The sequence below is a fragment of the Lingula anatina genome, chromosome 10, assembly GCF_051362555.1.
Source record: "Lingula anatina isolate TDL-2025a chromosome 10, LinAna3.0, whole genome shotgun sequence".
NCBI lineage: Eukaryota > Metazoa > Brachiopoda > Lingulata > Lingulida > Lingulidae > Lingula > Lingula anatina.
Genome location: NC_141776.1, coordinates 17,956,028 through 17,973,122, shown reverse-complemented (window position 1 = coordinate 17,973,122; position 17,095 = coordinate 17,956,028). Strand labels below are relative to the sequence as shown.

The 17,095-nt window shown below is 36.2% G+C and overlaps 1 protein-coding gene across 6 annotated transcripts; it reads left to right on the top strand.

Annotated features, from left to right (window-relative positions):
• Positions 1-58: 58 nt before the first annotated feature.
• On the top strand, positions 59-16,313 carry LOC106177255 (uncharacterized). Of its 6 annotated transcripts, none has more exons than XM_086997171.1 (25): positions 59-220; positions 701-879; positions 1,398-1,495; positions 1,746-1,817; positions 1,996-2,061; positions 2,442-2,579; positions 2,872-3,153; positions 3,749-3,914; positions 4,197-4,303; positions 4,604-4,699; positions 5,351-5,401; positions 6,784-6,888; positions 7,137-7,247; positions 7,525-7,678; positions 8,054-8,099; positions 8,429-8,573; positions 9,041-9,118; positions 9,950-10,052; positions 10,624-10,840; positions 11,195-11,407; positions 11,586-11,727; positions 12,039-12,185; positions 13,663-13,748; positions 14,008-14,096; positions 15,359-16,313. In XM_086997171.1, the coding sequence occupies exons 1-25, from the start codon at positions 198-200 to the stop codon at positions 15,457-15,459; spliced, it is 3,015 nt and encodes a 1,004-aa protein (XP_086853297.1). In that variant the 5' UTR covers positions 59-197; the 3' UTR covers positions 15,460-16,313. The 6 variants fall into 6 exon arrangements, with proteins under 6 accessions (XP_086853297.1, XP_086853300.1, XP_086853296.1 ...); XM_086997174.1 differs by having other exon boundaries at positions 8,426-8,573; positions 12,039-12,080; XM_086997170.1 differs by having other exon boundaries at positions 8,426-8,573.
• Positions 16,314-17,095: the final 782 nt, after the last annotated feature.

Sequence of the window (17,095 nt, the reverse complement as noted above, 5' to 3'; positions counted from 1 at the left end):
TTATGCCCTTTTTGATTTATGGTTATTGGTCTGGACTAAGATCCAAATACGCTGCTTTTTTGTTTGGTTAATCCATAAAATTGCAAGGCTGTCTTGAATGTGAAAGCGAGGTCTCCAACAGAAACAAACATGGTGGCGAATATTTTGACAAGCTGATAATGATCAACAAGTATTTCATGGGATTAAGTGCTTTTTGAATGAAAGTCAATGCCAATATTTGGTAAGTTTGTTTGCTTTAATTTCCTGAATGATCTCTCTTTTTTTTCTCTCTCTTTCTCTCTCTCAATTATCATATCGTTTGCCTTACACTTCTGATTAAGACATCACTGAGTCTGAATCAAGATTTAATTGCATGAAAATAGGGGCGTGCAGGTGCCACTGCAGCGATTGCGTATCACGGTATCAACTTGAGATTTTAAGATTTTAAGAAATATGACTCATGAAATCCAATTTATGATTTGCAATCGAGATTGTTTGGAGGTGCAATATATTTATCTAAATGAAATTTGGGTTCATTTGAACACAAAAGCACAATTGATAACATTAAATTCTGTTTCAATTAAGAAAAGAAGCCTATGGAATGCATTTGAATGAAAAAAGGAAGCTAATTTGGGACACCAAGAGGACAAATATTTAAAATGCAATTTTATGTTTCTTTTTAATACACAAAGGTCTTGTCTTTGAAGTACTAGTATTACAGCCTTATATTCCAGATGATGGCATCTTTAACAGCACAAGATCAGAGGATCCCTTACAGCCCCCACATGAATGGGCCATATAGCAATGGGCCAGTGCAGGGAGGGGGGTATGTGAACAGCGGCAATGGAAGAAACTTGACATTCAGGAAGAGGTTTGAGAGGGTGGATTGGAGGAGAGTTGGTGAGCCACGTTTTTAAGAGTTTAAGGAATTTGTGAGGATGGAACTTTTTAAAAATAAATTTTAACTATGGTTACAAATGTGCAGGCCTCATTCATTGGTTTTGGATTTGATCTTTAGGGATGGAAAAATATTTTTTATAATATTTTGATTGTAATATTCACACTATTAGTCTACTGTTGTGTATTTATAAAGAAAATGCAAATGTTTTATTTCCTGGAATAAGTAAGGAGGAAAACACAATGTAGGTTTTTAACAGTTTAGAACAAAAGTAACAGGATGGTCCTTGGTTAACTTAAGTTCAATGTCTAACTTTAGTAATTTGTAGGCTGCAATTTCATGTGTCTGTACCTACAGCTCAGCCAGGTAGGTCTGGAGGTCATGGATTTAATCTGCTTATAACAGTCTGCAAAACAAGTCCTTTTTTGCCACAGGTTCTTTTCTGTTTATTGGCTTGTTAGTTTGTCGCTTAACTAAATGGTCTACTTGACAGTCAGTGTACCTTCACTTTCACTTTCAGCTGCCCTGGATGTGGACAGAATTTCAAGAGAACTGGACTTCACTGCCCTTCAGGAAAACATCATGAACATCACATTTTGTAACATAGAGTCCGAGGTGGTAAGGTTTCAAGATAAAAAAATTGAAAAAAGATGAAAGATAACAGTGCCTAAGATTACACTGTACAGATTCAGTCCAGAAAAATGTGTTTAAAATGTGAGATAGCTGAATAAACTGTGTTGATTTAAGATTTTAACGTAATGGAAATGGTATAATGCATTCTTTTTACCCACACTTATGTATTGTTATGTATATAATAAATCTTTGATGTATATTTTAGCAGTTATATTTTGTCATTTTCCAATTCCAGGATATCCGTTTGATAGATGCCAATTTCATCAAGCTTTTCAAACTTGCCCAGCTAACAATAGAGTACTTATTGGTAGGTGAAGAGGAAGATTCAAGGAAAGAAATTCTCACTTATGTGTTTAAGAATAACTTCTCTTTTGTAAATTTGCAGTGATGTTGTCCTGTCAGAATACATGTTTATCTTGAGATAATGCAGTGGTTAATATTCTTATTTAGTGTCTTCACGGAATGTTTATTTTATATTTTCGTAGCATTCACAAGATTATCTTTCTGATTGTGTGGCAACTCTTGAAGAAAAACTGCGCAAAGCCGTAGAGGTGAGAGAAGGGTCTTGTTGTGTTTATTTATTTATTTGTTTATTTATTTATTTTCCCTTATGAAGTACACATGAAAAAATGCCAAACATTTTTGAATTAAATAATTTGATATAATGAACCTTACTAGTACAGAAATCTTCAATGCAATATGTAGAGGCTGTACTCTCTTTCACAATTTCTATACATGTTCATGCACTTCCTGAAGTTTATAAATGAATAGACTTCTTGTCTCGAGTGCGGGAGCTCTTTTTAGGTAAATCTTTTATGTAAAAGCAAGGCTGTTAAGTTGTTAACCTCTCAAAGTGAGCCAGTTGTTGAGTTAATATGTATTTTCCTCAATATGAAATAGGTTCTAAGTTTATGTTTTCAACTTGATACAGGAACACGGTGAGACCAAAAAAGAGGTGGAGAAGCAGAAGAAGGAGCTGGTTGAGGTGAAGAAAGAAAGTCACAAGAGGAAGAAACTGCTGGCTGCCCAGCAACAGATGCTGCAGTCAGGAGCGGGCAGCTATAATAAGGTACTGAGTGACTGAAAATGGCTGTATGATGCCCATAGGAACATTAATTTGAGATTTACCTGTAAAGGTGTTCTTCAATTTCATTTGCATCACACAGCTGTAGGTATAAGTAGTTTTAAGTATAATATGAAAACAGTAACTATATATTAACCATATCTGGAAAATTCTGGAAATTTGATCAGTTACTGGTCACTGTTTTTGATGTGGTCCAGTAGAATGGAATATGCTGGTGTTCCAAAACAACTGGTAGACTTAAAAGATTTTTTAAACATAATAATTAATGTTTTTTTAGTGCCCATACTGTGTGAAGGCCTTCATCAACCCCACCTTCCTGCAGTCTCACCTGTACAGGAAACACACTGAGCAGGTCAGCCAGTTTGGCCTGTCACAACCAGCACAATCTCAACCACAGCAATATCTGTCTCAACAAACGCAATCAGCACAATTGGCTCAGCAGCAGAATCTCACCAATGGGGTGCTGGAGAGAGAACTGAGTGAGATCAGAGAGAGGCTGAGACTGACTGAATCTCAGCTTCAGGAGGAGAGAAATGCTCTGAAAGGATTCTCAGTAAAGGTATGGGTCATAGTATGTTTACCAGTACACCTAATGTTATCCTACTTTATTGGCATTATTTGCAGTCTGAAAGTGGGTCTGTGTTATACAGAAGGAAAATATTCTTAGTAGCCCAGTGCTTCTTTATCTTGCCTTGAGTGTCTTGCGGAACAGACTGTATTTGATTTAGTCCGTAGATTTGATCAAAGTTTTAAGTTTATATATACATCACTGTTGTCATCATTTGCTAACCATTATATTATTTTAGGTATCAATATAATTATTAAAATCATCAATGACAACACACTTAACAAAGGAGAAAGTTTCTATTGTTGCTGAACTAAAGATATTCACATTTCAGAAAGTCCAGTAAGCTAATTGTGGAGTAAAAAAAAATGTTGTGGATACCAATTTACAAGGAGTCCAACCTAAGCAAGGCCAACCAACCAACCCAAAATTTTGTAAGCCATAACCAGCTGTCTTTGGAAATAGAAGTCATCTTTTGAGGCCAGTGGCCAGCCTAATGATGGCTGGACGGCTCTGTGGAGAAAAGCCTTGCTATTATGTAAAGATAATACACGCTTTGTAATGATAATACACTGTTTTTTGCATCCAGGAGAAAGAAGAATGGGAACATAGAGAGAGGCAGCACCAGCAGGAGTTGCAATCTCTGAGAGAGGAGCTGGAAACTGACTACAAGAACAGGATGGACAACATGCAGGCAGAGTTTATGGCTGAACTGAAAGCCACGCATAAAGAGCTGGAGAAGTCTAGGCTTGATGGTACGTGGACGTAGAGTAGATGCATATGGTGTTTTAGGCATTGCAGTGAAGCAGATGTGTTGTTTGAGATATTGTTTATACGCTGTTCATAGCTGTGCACCAATTTCTTGTCATGGTATGTAAATTGATGAAACAGATTTTTGGAGGCCAAAAGACGTCAGTAAAGTTACATTATTGGGATGCAGTGGGACAGCATGATAATTGTTTTAAACAACAGAGAGGGTGTATTTTAGTTGACTGCTTCTACAACACTTCTGTATTAGTAAATTATCTGAATTTTAGCTTCCCAGCGTAGCAAACCTTCCAATCTTGGGACAATGTACGATGAGGAAGAGATTGAAAATCTGAGGAAGGAGTTACGAGAGAATGAGGCAAAACGAGAGGAGGAGGTAAAAGTTCTGTGAAATAAAAGTGAATGTAAGGATAACATGGATAGTGAGAAGGTGATACCATATCCAACATTAATATTTTTGTAGTTTCAGATGTCACATTGTCACGCATTATAGGTGTAATAATAAAAAAACTGCACATTTTCTTATCTGGGTTGAGTAATATCTAACAAATAGAATCACTAAAAACTTAAACTGTGACTCAAACCTTTCATGTGCCATACAACACTGTTGCCAAATTTATCATATTTGCTTTCAGTTGCTTTGAATATTTTTATTTTTAAGTCATTTTATTTTCAGCTTGAACAGTTCAAAAATAGGGACAGGCAGAGAGAAGAGAAGGCAGCAACGGAGAGGGCAGAATATGAAAGACAATACAAAGAGAAGATAAAACAGGTAAGGAAGGAAGGAGTGAAGGAGAAGAAAGTTGAAAAGGTACCACTGTCCACTTTCAAAATGTCAAAAATTGTATCGAAAAATCATATCTTCAAACTCTTATTCTGACATTGCACTGCCACCAACATTTTTTATAGTAGCTTTGTTAGATCAGCGTAAGCTTTCAGAAGTGTCTCTGTGTCAATTCTAATATTAGAGCTTCTAGACTTGTTTGAATATCTTTTGCCTTAGAAGACGCACACTTTTAACTCACCAGTTTCAAGCTGTAACTTTTGCACCATTCTGTCTCTATTGTTGGCAGTAATTATTACTGCTTTATTATTAAATACATTCTTTCATCTTCACAGAGAAGAGATGGGTAACTTGAAGGCTGAAGCATGATTGCATAATCCTTCTATTTTCAAACTTTCTTCAGGCAGCAATATATTTTATAATCACATAAAAGTCACTAATTAAAATTAAGCTTATTTACCCCTTCAAGTTACCTTCTAAGTCTTCAACATTTTTAGATATTATCTATATCATATAGATATCTCTTGCACATCATTTCTGCTACTGCAGCAGAAAAGAAAGAGGCTGTTTTAGTCAGATTTCCACTTTGCTCTTTAATACTATTTTTGTGTGAAATAAACTTGACTTTTATCCTCCAAGCTACTAAAGAGACTGGAAAATGCTCGAGATAAGCAGCGTAAAGTACATCAGGTAACTGCCTCCATCTGGTGGAGAAAATAGGATGGGGTCTACTGGTCATTTATTTATTTATTTATTTATTTTTATGGAAGATGGTAAACTAGGGCTTAACTTGGTGTTTGGTGAAAAAAAAAAAAAGATTCCAATTCCTTAATTATTTTCTTTCAGTCAACCCTCCCTCCACAAGACAAAATGTTGTTTTTTTTCTTATAAATGTATTTTATTTACATTTTAAGTCACAAAGCATGTTTGAATAGATCTGTACTTTACAATTTTTTAATGTTTAAAAAAAGTTTAAGACTGGATGTTATGTTAGAATGGTTAAAAAGTATGTTTTTAGTTTGAATTCTTGAACCAGTGGAAGTGGATGTAGCATGGTGTATGCTAGAGAATGCAGCATGTTGAAAACTTCAGCCCTTTAATAATTTATTTGTAAAATAAATGTTGAGAAGACACAGACATTGTTTTAACAAATAGTAAAGTATGTATTATTGAGAGCAGATGTGAACATGTAATAGCTGGTAAAAATTAGAATGGTGTACTTTGAATGGTTCTGATATGGATGTAGTCGTGTTTATTTAACCTTCAACCAGCACCCACCAAACCATTCAGATCAAACTAAAAAAAGGTAGATGGTCACCTGAAAAGAATAACCTTTGAAAATGGATCTGTTTAAGGTTTATCTCCCCTCCCCCTCAACTGGGTTTTGGGCCAAAAGGACACCATAAAAACTTATACCTTGGGACATTCTGAAACCAACCCTTTTATGGCCAGACTCACATTGTTCCGCTTAAATGCCCCAGTCCCCACCCAGAGCACATATTCTAAAACGGATCTTACTAGGTAATGACCCATTTATTACTGTTAGATCACCAGTGGCCATATTGTACCACATCAATCATATATGCATATTTATAAAAATTAGTTACTTTGGTGATGTGTCAGGAAAAAGCATCCCATGGTAAAGGAGCAATCTGGTATTGGGATTTTTTTTTCTTCTTTGGTTCATGTAACCAACAGTCTTTGGTGGTAGTTTTCAGTGGTATATGGTAAAAATGAAATGAGATTGGCTCATTATTTTTTTTCTATCATTTCTTACTTATTTTAAGTATTTGATATGTGATGATGTTATCAGTTAATAAATAATCTTCTTTTCTTTCCACTGCAATTTCCTCTTGAATACTGCTCTTCATTATCATTTATAGTACTGTAATAGTCAGTTTTAATATGAAAATTGGATTCTGTTCTCATCACCGAAAGGAAAACAGTTTGAAACTTGTCAGTCACCATCAGTGTATTTGCCTCAGCCCTGTAGCCGGCTGTGTAGGAGGACATAAAAGATACTGACATATACATTATGTAATATTGTGACATCGCATTACTTAACATTTTAGCTGCGAGGACAGCTACGTGACGTAGAGACGGACCTGAGTCGAGAGCGCGAGTCCAAGGGCCAGGATATGAATAGCTATCAGAAAGAGATCACAGAGCTCAGGAATGTAAGTGTATGAGACCATTATGTTATTATATGTGCGTGGTGGAATGTTTGTACTGTGTTATACTGTGTATTTTATGTAATTCTTGTTGATTTTTTTTTTTTTTGGGGGGGGGGTTATAATAAGGTAAAAGAGCAATAACTTAATGAATCACTAATTTTTTGAAGAAAAAAACTTTGCCAACATGAATATAACCAGGAAAATTTCTTCTGTGTAGCTATGTGTCTGATTTAATCTCTCAATCCTTTCAGCAATCCAGAGAGATGAAGCAGGCCCAGAAGGAGAAGGACAGACTTCTCAAACAAAGAGAGAAGGAAATCCAGAGACAGCAGCAGGAAATAGAGCAGCTGGCCAGTAGACCTGTAAGTCTGTGTTCCAATGTCGTCTTCTTGTAGTAGGAGATTTTCGTAGGAGATACTAGTAGATCTGTAAGTACAGGGCTTAATTTCTGTCTTCTTGTTGCTGTAAAAATTATTACGAAATGGAGATCACGAGACAGTCTGGAATTGATTGTCTCTATCTCCCTGTAGATACAGCAATAACAATCCTGATCTTGATGTCATAAATCAGTCTGCATTTGAGAGCCCTTATACTTGTTACCACACTTAATCCATATATTATTTGGTTATTCTTGTATAGCCCACTGTGGCCCCCAGAAAGCCCCCTGCTGGAGAGCGCACAGGGAGCCCCTCTAAGAGCCCCAGTAAGAGAGCACCTGTGCCACAGATAATGGAGACACCTGCCACGGAGGAGGAGGAAGAGGAGGAGGAGACGGAGACCGAAGAGAGCTCAGGTAATGTGACCTGGATAGAGTCAGGTACCATGAAATGCCGAAATAAAAAACAAGATCCAGTATTTATTTCCCTGATTGCAAATTCTATCTCATATGTGGACATTTGAAAATGAAGGTGTTGACCTCTCTTGTATCTGAAACTCGGGGTGTACTTGATTTGACTTCTGGCTTCTGAGACAATGATTATCTTTAAATAATAAAACATGACAGTTAAATGGCTAGGTTTAATAATATAGTATATCATAAAGCATACAATGAATGTGTTGGTTTTAAAGAGAAGTTGGACATGTTTCATGTGGACACTGCAGATAATCCTCCCCTCGATTTATATAACTAATCCTTCATTTTAACAACACAGTTCCCTCTCTTTACCAGATCTGAAAGTGTCAGACTTGGGAGCCGGCGGTAAGGACACACTGGGGTAAGTGCTAACTCCTGACAGTCATGTTTCTATGTGGGATCGTTACTGTCATATTGGTGTAGGTAAAATTGAGGTGATACATTATCATTTTAGGGAGTTCTTCATGAGAAGAATATTAGTCATGTGAACATTGACAGTATTCAGAGTTATCAAGCTGTCAAGGCAGATTAAGGAGGGAGGCTGCATTTTTTATCTCCCCCCCCCCCCAGCTTTGTGTGTATAAACTGCTTCAGTAATGACACCTAGTATTTCATATCATAGTATTCTCCCATAATAAACCAACAAAAAAAAAAGAAACATTTGATAACATTGTATCTGTTTGGTAGCAGCACCAGTGGTGACCTCACTATGACCGGCACCAGTCTGAAGCGGCTGAAGAGAGAGCTGGTGAAGAATCCCGCCATCTTGGGGCCGATGAAAGAAGAGTTGAGACACCTGCTGGATGAGGAGCTGGAAAAGAGAGGCATATCACCAGTAAATAATTTTTTTTTTATTTATTTTTTTATTTAATCATTTATTTATTTATTTTTTGTTACAGAACCTATTCTTGACTAACAGTTGACCACTATTTTTTTTTTTTCGTTTATATCAGCGTGGTCTGTCTAGTTACATCATGTTCAACAAAGATGAACAAGATGATTGTATTTACTGTTTCAGTGTTTCTGATATTACTCAGACCAATAGCACATTCTGAAGGCACTAAGTATTTTTCTATGACACAATCATCTTTAACACTTTCTTACTGTCATTACTCAAGAGAACAGGAAAAACCTAAATGCTCCTTGTTTGGTTCATTGTAGGAAGAGCCTACACTTGAGCTTAAATTTTTATTTATTTAAAAAAAAAAGGATAATACATAACCTTTAAAATTAGTGATCAGTTAATTTTCCTTACGTTTGTTTTAAACCAGTATGATAAAATGGTGTTATTTTCTGTTGTAGAATGCCCAAGGTATTAGTAATGCTCAGTATAACAGCAAGATGGGGATGTTAAAAAATGAAAGGCAGCAAAAAGCAAAGGTAAATGTTCTTCTTGGTGGTTGTTTTTCCCATTTGCCTGTCATAGGTGTTTTGACATTGAAGAACATGAACCAGTTCTTGTACAGTTTTAATTGATGTCGTAGGTCAGATAGTCACCAATACAGCACTAAACTACCTGACCACTATACAGGAGATGTTTTGATTGAAAGGAAGTGGATTAAATTGGATAAGAAAATTGGTTTTTGCATTTCTCACCATGAATGTGCCTTCTGTTAATGAGCTTCAGTTTCAGAATCTTCTTGTTTTAATGTGTAAGTACATTTAATATTTGTAGTTTATAGATCGCAGTAGAATTGTCAGCAAAAGAAAGGTATATAAAGAGGGGAAATGTTGGAAGTTATCTGATTTTTTTTTTCCTATTTGACTTTACAATTATTTGTTGGATTTAAACACTTGCTGATTTTCACTGTTGTATTACAATTGTGTTTAACATGTTCACATTTTGTGTCTTACTTAAGTTTATAATAATATTACTATTAAGGACCTTTTAATTAAAGTGGCACAATCATAGAAAAAATTATAATTTCAAAATTAATTCCAATAATTGACATTTCAAAGAGAATTAGCAGAGATACTGATTTGTATATGTTTTACAATATCTAAAAGAAAATACATTGAATAATTTTGAAACAGCCATTCAAAATTTGTTAATTTAAAGCTAAAACTTATGTTGGTCTAAAGTTTTTTTTATATCCCACATACTAATCACTCTAAGGTAAAGTTTACTTTTTTCAGTGTTGTACTATGAATACTGTAAAACATAGATTGCATTACACTTGTATTTAATTATAAGCTATCTTTATGCTTCAGAAATACCCCACTTTCTATGACATAAGGCAGCAATATATCAACAAAGTTGATGACATGGCCAAAGAGAGGCTGAGAGGGGGAAGGAAAGGAGCCAGATCTGGAGGTGAGAATCTGACAAAATAGACGGACAAATATACCTGATTAAACATGCTCCTTTCACCTGAGAAGGTTGAAGATAGAGGAGAAAATAAATTGACAAATATGCTTTAGTGACCATTAAGTGGATAGGGTAAAAGGAGGACATTTGTGTGTTATATTTATGCAGCCAGGACCCTCATATAACCTTCAGAGCTGGAATTTTCAATATTTTTTAAAGGTCTACTTTCATCTCTGATAGAAATAAGAGGTTGTAGAGAGGGTACAAAAACTAAGGATTAAGAGAATATTTTACTTTTCACTGTTACTTTGAGGTAACTTAAACGTGTAGGTTTATTGTGAAATAAGAAGAAAAGGTAAAGAACATTCACTCTTTGCAGAATTTTGCTTTTAATGTCAAGATGATTGAGTGAGCTTTTTAAAGTAAATTTTCATTTTAAATTAACAAATTGTAGCCATCTGACAACATTTCACCATCTGTGTCAGCTATGAGTTTGAAATTAACTTGTAGTTTTTTAATCATTCATTAATGAAACAAAGTTTAATCATTCATATATATTATTTCTCTTCATTATCAGGCGACGATGCCAGCTCCGTCAAGCGTCCAGCAGAGCCAGTCTATGCCACACCAATACCAAAGAAAAGCCGCGGAGGCGCTCAGTCCACACCGCAGAAACAACAAAAGCCGAGGCATCAGACCAATGTGAGCGGGAAGCAGCCCCCCAAACCAGCCCCCAGGACCCCCAGCCCCACCAAACCCTCCCTGAATGCCTCCAATACTCTGTCTTCCACTGGGTGAGTACAGTAGTAAATTTTAAGTCTACAACAGCTCGTTTTTGTCTGATTTTGTAGTTATTGAAACTGATGGAGGACAAACTTACCCTTCAACTATAGCTATAATATAATTTTATGGCTTTGAAATATGCCAACAGATGTTATAAAAATAGGATCACTCTCCCATCTGTGGCTCCTTGATTAGGCATCTGTTTTAAAAGTCTGGTTTAAGATGAATAGATACTATATGTGTGATGACAGGCAGTTGTAGTAAATATGGCAGCAGCAGCCTGATGTAAAATTGTGGCAGTTGCTTTTGAATAAAATTAGCAGACAACTCTGATGCATTGTTGACATGAGCTTTGTAATCAACAGGTCCCAACAGGCCGCTAGCAGCAAGTGGGACTCTGACGAAATCTCAGAGGATGAAGAGTCAGAGGAGGAGGAAGAAGATGAGGACATTAAGCCTAGTCAGAGGCCAATAGGAGGTCAAGGTCAGGTCAAAGGTCAGCAAGTCCCGCCCCCTGTCCCTGCCAGGGAGCCTGAAGTGATAGATGAGGATGATGACTGGGACTCTGATGAAATCAGGTATAGTTTGGACTTGAGCAAAGAAGAAAATAAACAGCCATTATTAAAAAAACTTTAACCAATTTTGAGTAGAAAAAGCATTTGAAGACCCTTGTTTTTTGACAATAATCCATGTTGAATAATTTGACACATTTGACAGAAGCTCTTGTTGTTGAGTAATATTTGGTGCTTCATTCAGTGACCTGGATGAGATCAGCCCCAGCCATGTGAGGGGGACACCGGCCAAGACAGGCAGCTCCCCAGCCAAGACAGGCCAAGCCCCACAGCCCAAGGGCAGTATAGTGGCCAACCTAGCCAGGTCCATAGAGTCACAGCTGTCTGTAAGTGCTGGCTTTTTACTTTCTTTTTTTTTCTTTTGCCTGTATTCATTTTTCAACCTAAATAATTCAACTGATTGTGCTTTTTGTTTGTTTGTTCCCTCCATCTTTCATTAATTTACTCATTCAGCATTGGTGGCGGTGAAAACACGGTTACATCAACTGAAAAAATTCAATTTTATAACCAATGCAATAATTTAAAAAACATCTGCACGTTTTTTTTTTTTTTTTTTTTTTTAATATAATAAATTTATCCTCCTATTCTAACCACTCTGCACGATCCCCTGCATGACTCAGGCTTATAATTATTATAGGGGCGTAAAGCAAAGAAGCCGGCCGGTGCTGTGGATCTTAATGTAAGTGGTGGTGGTGTCACTGGTGGTGGTGGCGGTGGTGGTAATGAGCTAGAGGTGCCCACAGCGCGAGATGTCAGCAGTCCTGTAACGCCAGATATACCACAGGTGTGTTGGGTCAGGTTGACACTGCCTTAATACAGACTAATACAGATGCAGGTTTAGCTATTGAAGCTGTTTGTAAATGAATATTCATCTGCAGATGCAGGAGATGATTTGATATGCCAAAAGAAAAGAAAAAATGAAAAATGGTTCGTAATGTGTTTACCATTTTCTGCTTTTCACAGGCTTAATTTTTATTTTGACTGGGAAAAAATCGGCTTCTAGTCTGAAAATATATTCCAAATTTTCAAAGCATGTCCTTGAATGTGAGTGTGTTTTGGATGTAGAGTGGAGAAAATATTTTCATCTTATCAATCCAAAACATATTAATGTCACTGACAGATGCCTTGACTGGACACTGATAGTAATATTATGAATTAACTAACATGAAGAATGCATATCTGTATGTCAGCATGTATTAAGACACACTGTTCCTAATTAATTTTAAAAAAGAAGCTTAATGCTGTTCAAATTGTTTATGGCATAAAGCAAAGTAAACAACCTTTTGGTAGTATAGACACTGGTGAATTAAGTTATTTCATGATAACATTAGATATATCACCACCTATGTATTTGTTATAATGTGGAGTATCTTTACTTGTTTTGTAATAATTGACTGCTGCAAAGACATTAGTAATTTTCATGCCCTACTGCATTTACTTCAAGTCTGATGGACTTTAGACTCTTGATAAGCAATTTGTAAATTTTCTGTATCTCTTAAAGCAATAATAACTCTTCCTTTGAGATTCAAAATTCCGCATGAAATACATTGTAAACAACGCATGGAAATATATTCTATTGTATTTTACCACTAAAACGGCCGTTATTGTAGTAAAACTAAAATCTGTGCTTGTCAATAGGGCTTTCGAAGCTTTCATCAAGGCATTCGTTGCTAATGACGTAATGGTGTCACGCGGATTCTCGCGTTCATTCGAGACCAAAATAACATATGGCGCCAAACGCATTAATGCGGACGCAGACGTAAGTTGCGAGTTTTTGTACAGTGCGTCGGATAACAAAAAGCCCAGAACGGCACACATTGTGGATATTATGTATTTTTAACAAAAAGACGAATATATCTCATGAATCTTATATAGTGTTGTTGTTGTCTGCTTTTCCCGCGGTTTTAAGTAGGTCAACAGTGACTATGCGATGTCAGAGAGAGCTCCGTCAGTTAAAATCTCTTAAGAGATTTTAACAAAAAACCGTACGTTTAGGAAAAAAACCCTGGATTAACTTTGAATGCAGGAATGGGGTCGCTGACCATTGGTAAGTACGGGAAAATTGCCGTTTACTCCAGGAAAATCCAATTTTTGGCCAAAATGAAGAGTTATTATGACTTTAATCTGCAAGGTACATTGAGATTTTAATGGAATGCACCATATAAATTTTTGATCCATGTAAATTATTATTATTATTATTATTATTATTATTATTATTATTGTTATTATTATTATTATTATATGGTGATATTTTTCTCCAGATGGAGGATGGAGAGGAGAGTGGGGATACATTTTCTATCTCTTCCTCACTGGGAGAGTCGCCGCAGGAAACTAAAGCCAAACAAAAGTAAGTGTATGCACAGGGCTTCATAAACCAAAAGTACATGACTGTATTCCAATGAAAGGAACAGAAATGCCGTCATCCAGCTGAATGTGAAGTACAATTTTAAAGCATAAATTTCCGTTCAGTATGTTGAGTAAAATTTGTTATATACCTGTATGGTTTTGAGTGCGCACACAGGGATTTTTTTTCTTTTGTAATTCAAAAATTAAGAAAAAAAAAAGATTTTCACTGTAATTATTATTTTACTGTATTTTTCTACCAGAAAACCTGGCAAACTGAGCACTCATGGAGATACTGACTTCTCAACCAACACATATGGAACCAGTGTTTGGGGCGGCTCTTCTTCAAAAGGTGAGATATAGGGGGAGCCAGTGTGAGATATAGAGGGAGCCAGTGTGAGATGTAGAGGGAGCCAGTGTGAGGTATAGAGGGAGCCAATGTGAGATATAGAGGGAGCCAGTGTGAGATGTTAAGGGAGCCAGTGTGAGATATAGAGGGAGCCAGTGTGTGATATAGGGGGAGCCAGTGTGTGATATAGAGGGAGCCAGTGAAATAATGTGTGTGTGTGGGGGTTAGGGGGGGGGTTGTAGTTGACAGTTTAGGGACATAAATATATTACCCCATCATGATGGTTGATGTGATAAAAGACTCGATATGAATTCCGAGTTAAAATTCCCAAGAGTAATGTATGGGGACTTGATTTAGTTTACGTATATCGCAATGAAATACGCCAGGCATATCTGTATTGCAGCAGCGTCATCAGTTCCATTGAGAGAATCTGGGGCCTCTGAAACTGATAACTCAGGAACAGGTAGAAAACTCCACTAGCTGTGATGTGTTGATAATAGTGGAAAGAATTATGATTTACACCATAACCCAGAGAGTTTTGTTTGTCTGACAGTAACAGATTTTGTTTATAGAATATCAACCAGCAGTGCTGTGTTGAATAAAATTTGAGGACTGTCTTTTATATGATTTATAACCCAAAAAGTTGTTTTTTATTATTATTAAACAATAACATCACCTTGGTTTTTGAACCATGAACAGAACATTTTGTTTATTGACCCACAACCAATATATTTTATTTATATAACAATGCAGAATTAATTCATAACCTTATCCTTTGGAGTACCACAATTCTGTATAGTATAGTTGAATTATTCCATCTCTGACACAAGTTATTTATGTTGAGTGAATGTCAAAATTGTGTTCAAACCCTCTTGTCTGTCAGCCTTTTCTGTGCACTCTTTATTATTATTATTGTTATTTTAACAATCTAGGGTGTCTTTTTTATTTTCTTTTGATGATTTATGTTTTGTTTTGTTTTAGTGTTATTGAAAATGTGATTTAGTTTTCATAACATAACAGTTTATTAGATAGGAATGTATCACTTTATGTGTACTGCCACAAAGAAAGTTTAGTATTTATGATAGTATATTTATTAAAAATTATTTATGTTACATAATTGTGATTTTTATTCTCCACTGACACAGTTATGACAAGATCTCACCCAACACAATTGTGACAAGATCTCACCCAACACAATTGTGACAAGAACTCACCTAACACAATTGCGACAAGATCTCACTCAACACAATGTTCTATATTTCCAGCTGCTAGCACAGTGAACCCAGGGGGGACAGGAAAGAGCTCACTGGTCAGTGTCACAGACTGGGATGATGACGATGATGAACTTGGCCTGGATGACCTCTGACCTTCATGCAGTTGACCCTTGACCTTCATGCACATGACCTCTGACCTTCATATGGTCGACCCTTGACCTTCATGCAGCCAAATTCTGATTTTGAAGAGATCCAAATGAACAACATGACTTCTTATAAGTGGCTAAATACTATTTGACCACTAAATGGACATTTTGGATCAAAAGAGGCCAAGTCTGTGAGGTTAGGGATTTTACTGCACCAAATGTCAGTTTAATTGAAGCTGTGCCAACGAAATTTTGTAAATCGTGGAAACTGCTGAGACTGAAGGGCAAAGTTAAAGTTTCTGTAAATCTTAGAAAGCTTTAGCCTTTCTTTAGCAAAGTGCTGTAAGTATGTTTTACTATACATGTGAAGATATGCAGACCCATCAAGTCTCGTCTGAGGGGACATCACTGTTTGCTTGAATAAAAAAGGGCCTCTCTTTCAAATTTTAACAATAAGATTTGCTGTGGGAAGGAAATCTGTGTAATATGTAAGGGTTTGGGGAATATCTGTTCTCGTGTTTTGGTAAACTGATTCTTAGTTGGCTGTTCTTAATGAATATTATGCCAGATGCTATAATTTAAAATAATGCTGTGCTGTGAAATATGACCAGAAGACCAGACACGGGGATTTCACCAGGAGTTGACGAGTAATGTAAATAAAGTGGCACTTTAGAGGTTAATTTATTTTATAAGTTCTAAGAAACATATGCAGCTGTAGAGAGCATAATTCTAACAAACATACTGCTCGCTGATTGGTGAGTTTTAGTTGCTGTGTTCATCAGTGTAATTTTTATGTTGAGATGCATAAATGTGCAATCTGCATTTAGGTAGAGGGTGGGGGGTGAAGGTGTGTGTGTGTGTGTGTTGGGGGGGGGGGGGGGGGGGGCAAAATGGGCTCCATTGTCTCACTAAAAATGTTACATATCCAGGGCTGCATGGGGATTTAATGTGTAATTAGATTTTTTAAAATCAAATTTTTGCAAAATGGAGACTCCATATCCTCTTCAGATATCTTTTGTTGAAAGATTATTCTTTCATACATGCATTTCAATTTTTCTGCCACTACGTACAAAACTTGAATTTATGCTCGTTTTATTCCATAACTTAATGTCAAGATATATAATTATGCATTTATTATGTCGATACATTTCAAATTGTAATGCAAATATTTTCTGACAATTTCCATCATTATATGAATATTTATAATTTTTGTCAGTTTAAGGCTCCTCTGAGATCGAATTTATTGCATCCTACAGTTGCTATGGTAACTGTTAGCACGGTTACGTCTTCCTCGCCTCAGTTATGTACCATTGAGACATATCATGAACCAGGCCACTTCAAACATTGGTTTTTTTTTAAATCATATCACATCAATTATTAACATTTGTCAAAATTTGCCATTCACAGGACCAAGGTCCATAGGTGATGGATCAAAATGTCATTAGACTGATGTTGTTTAGTCTCTAAGTAAAGAATAAATTAAGTTTTATTTTATTATCCTATCCAGAGTGAATAGCCTCTTTCACAGTATGATATTTGTCACATATGTCCGCCCTTAGTTAAATAGAAAATTACTGGAAGCTGACTGGGGAGCAGTGTCACATAGCTATCACTTGCTAAATCTGCCAGCCAGAGCTTTGTG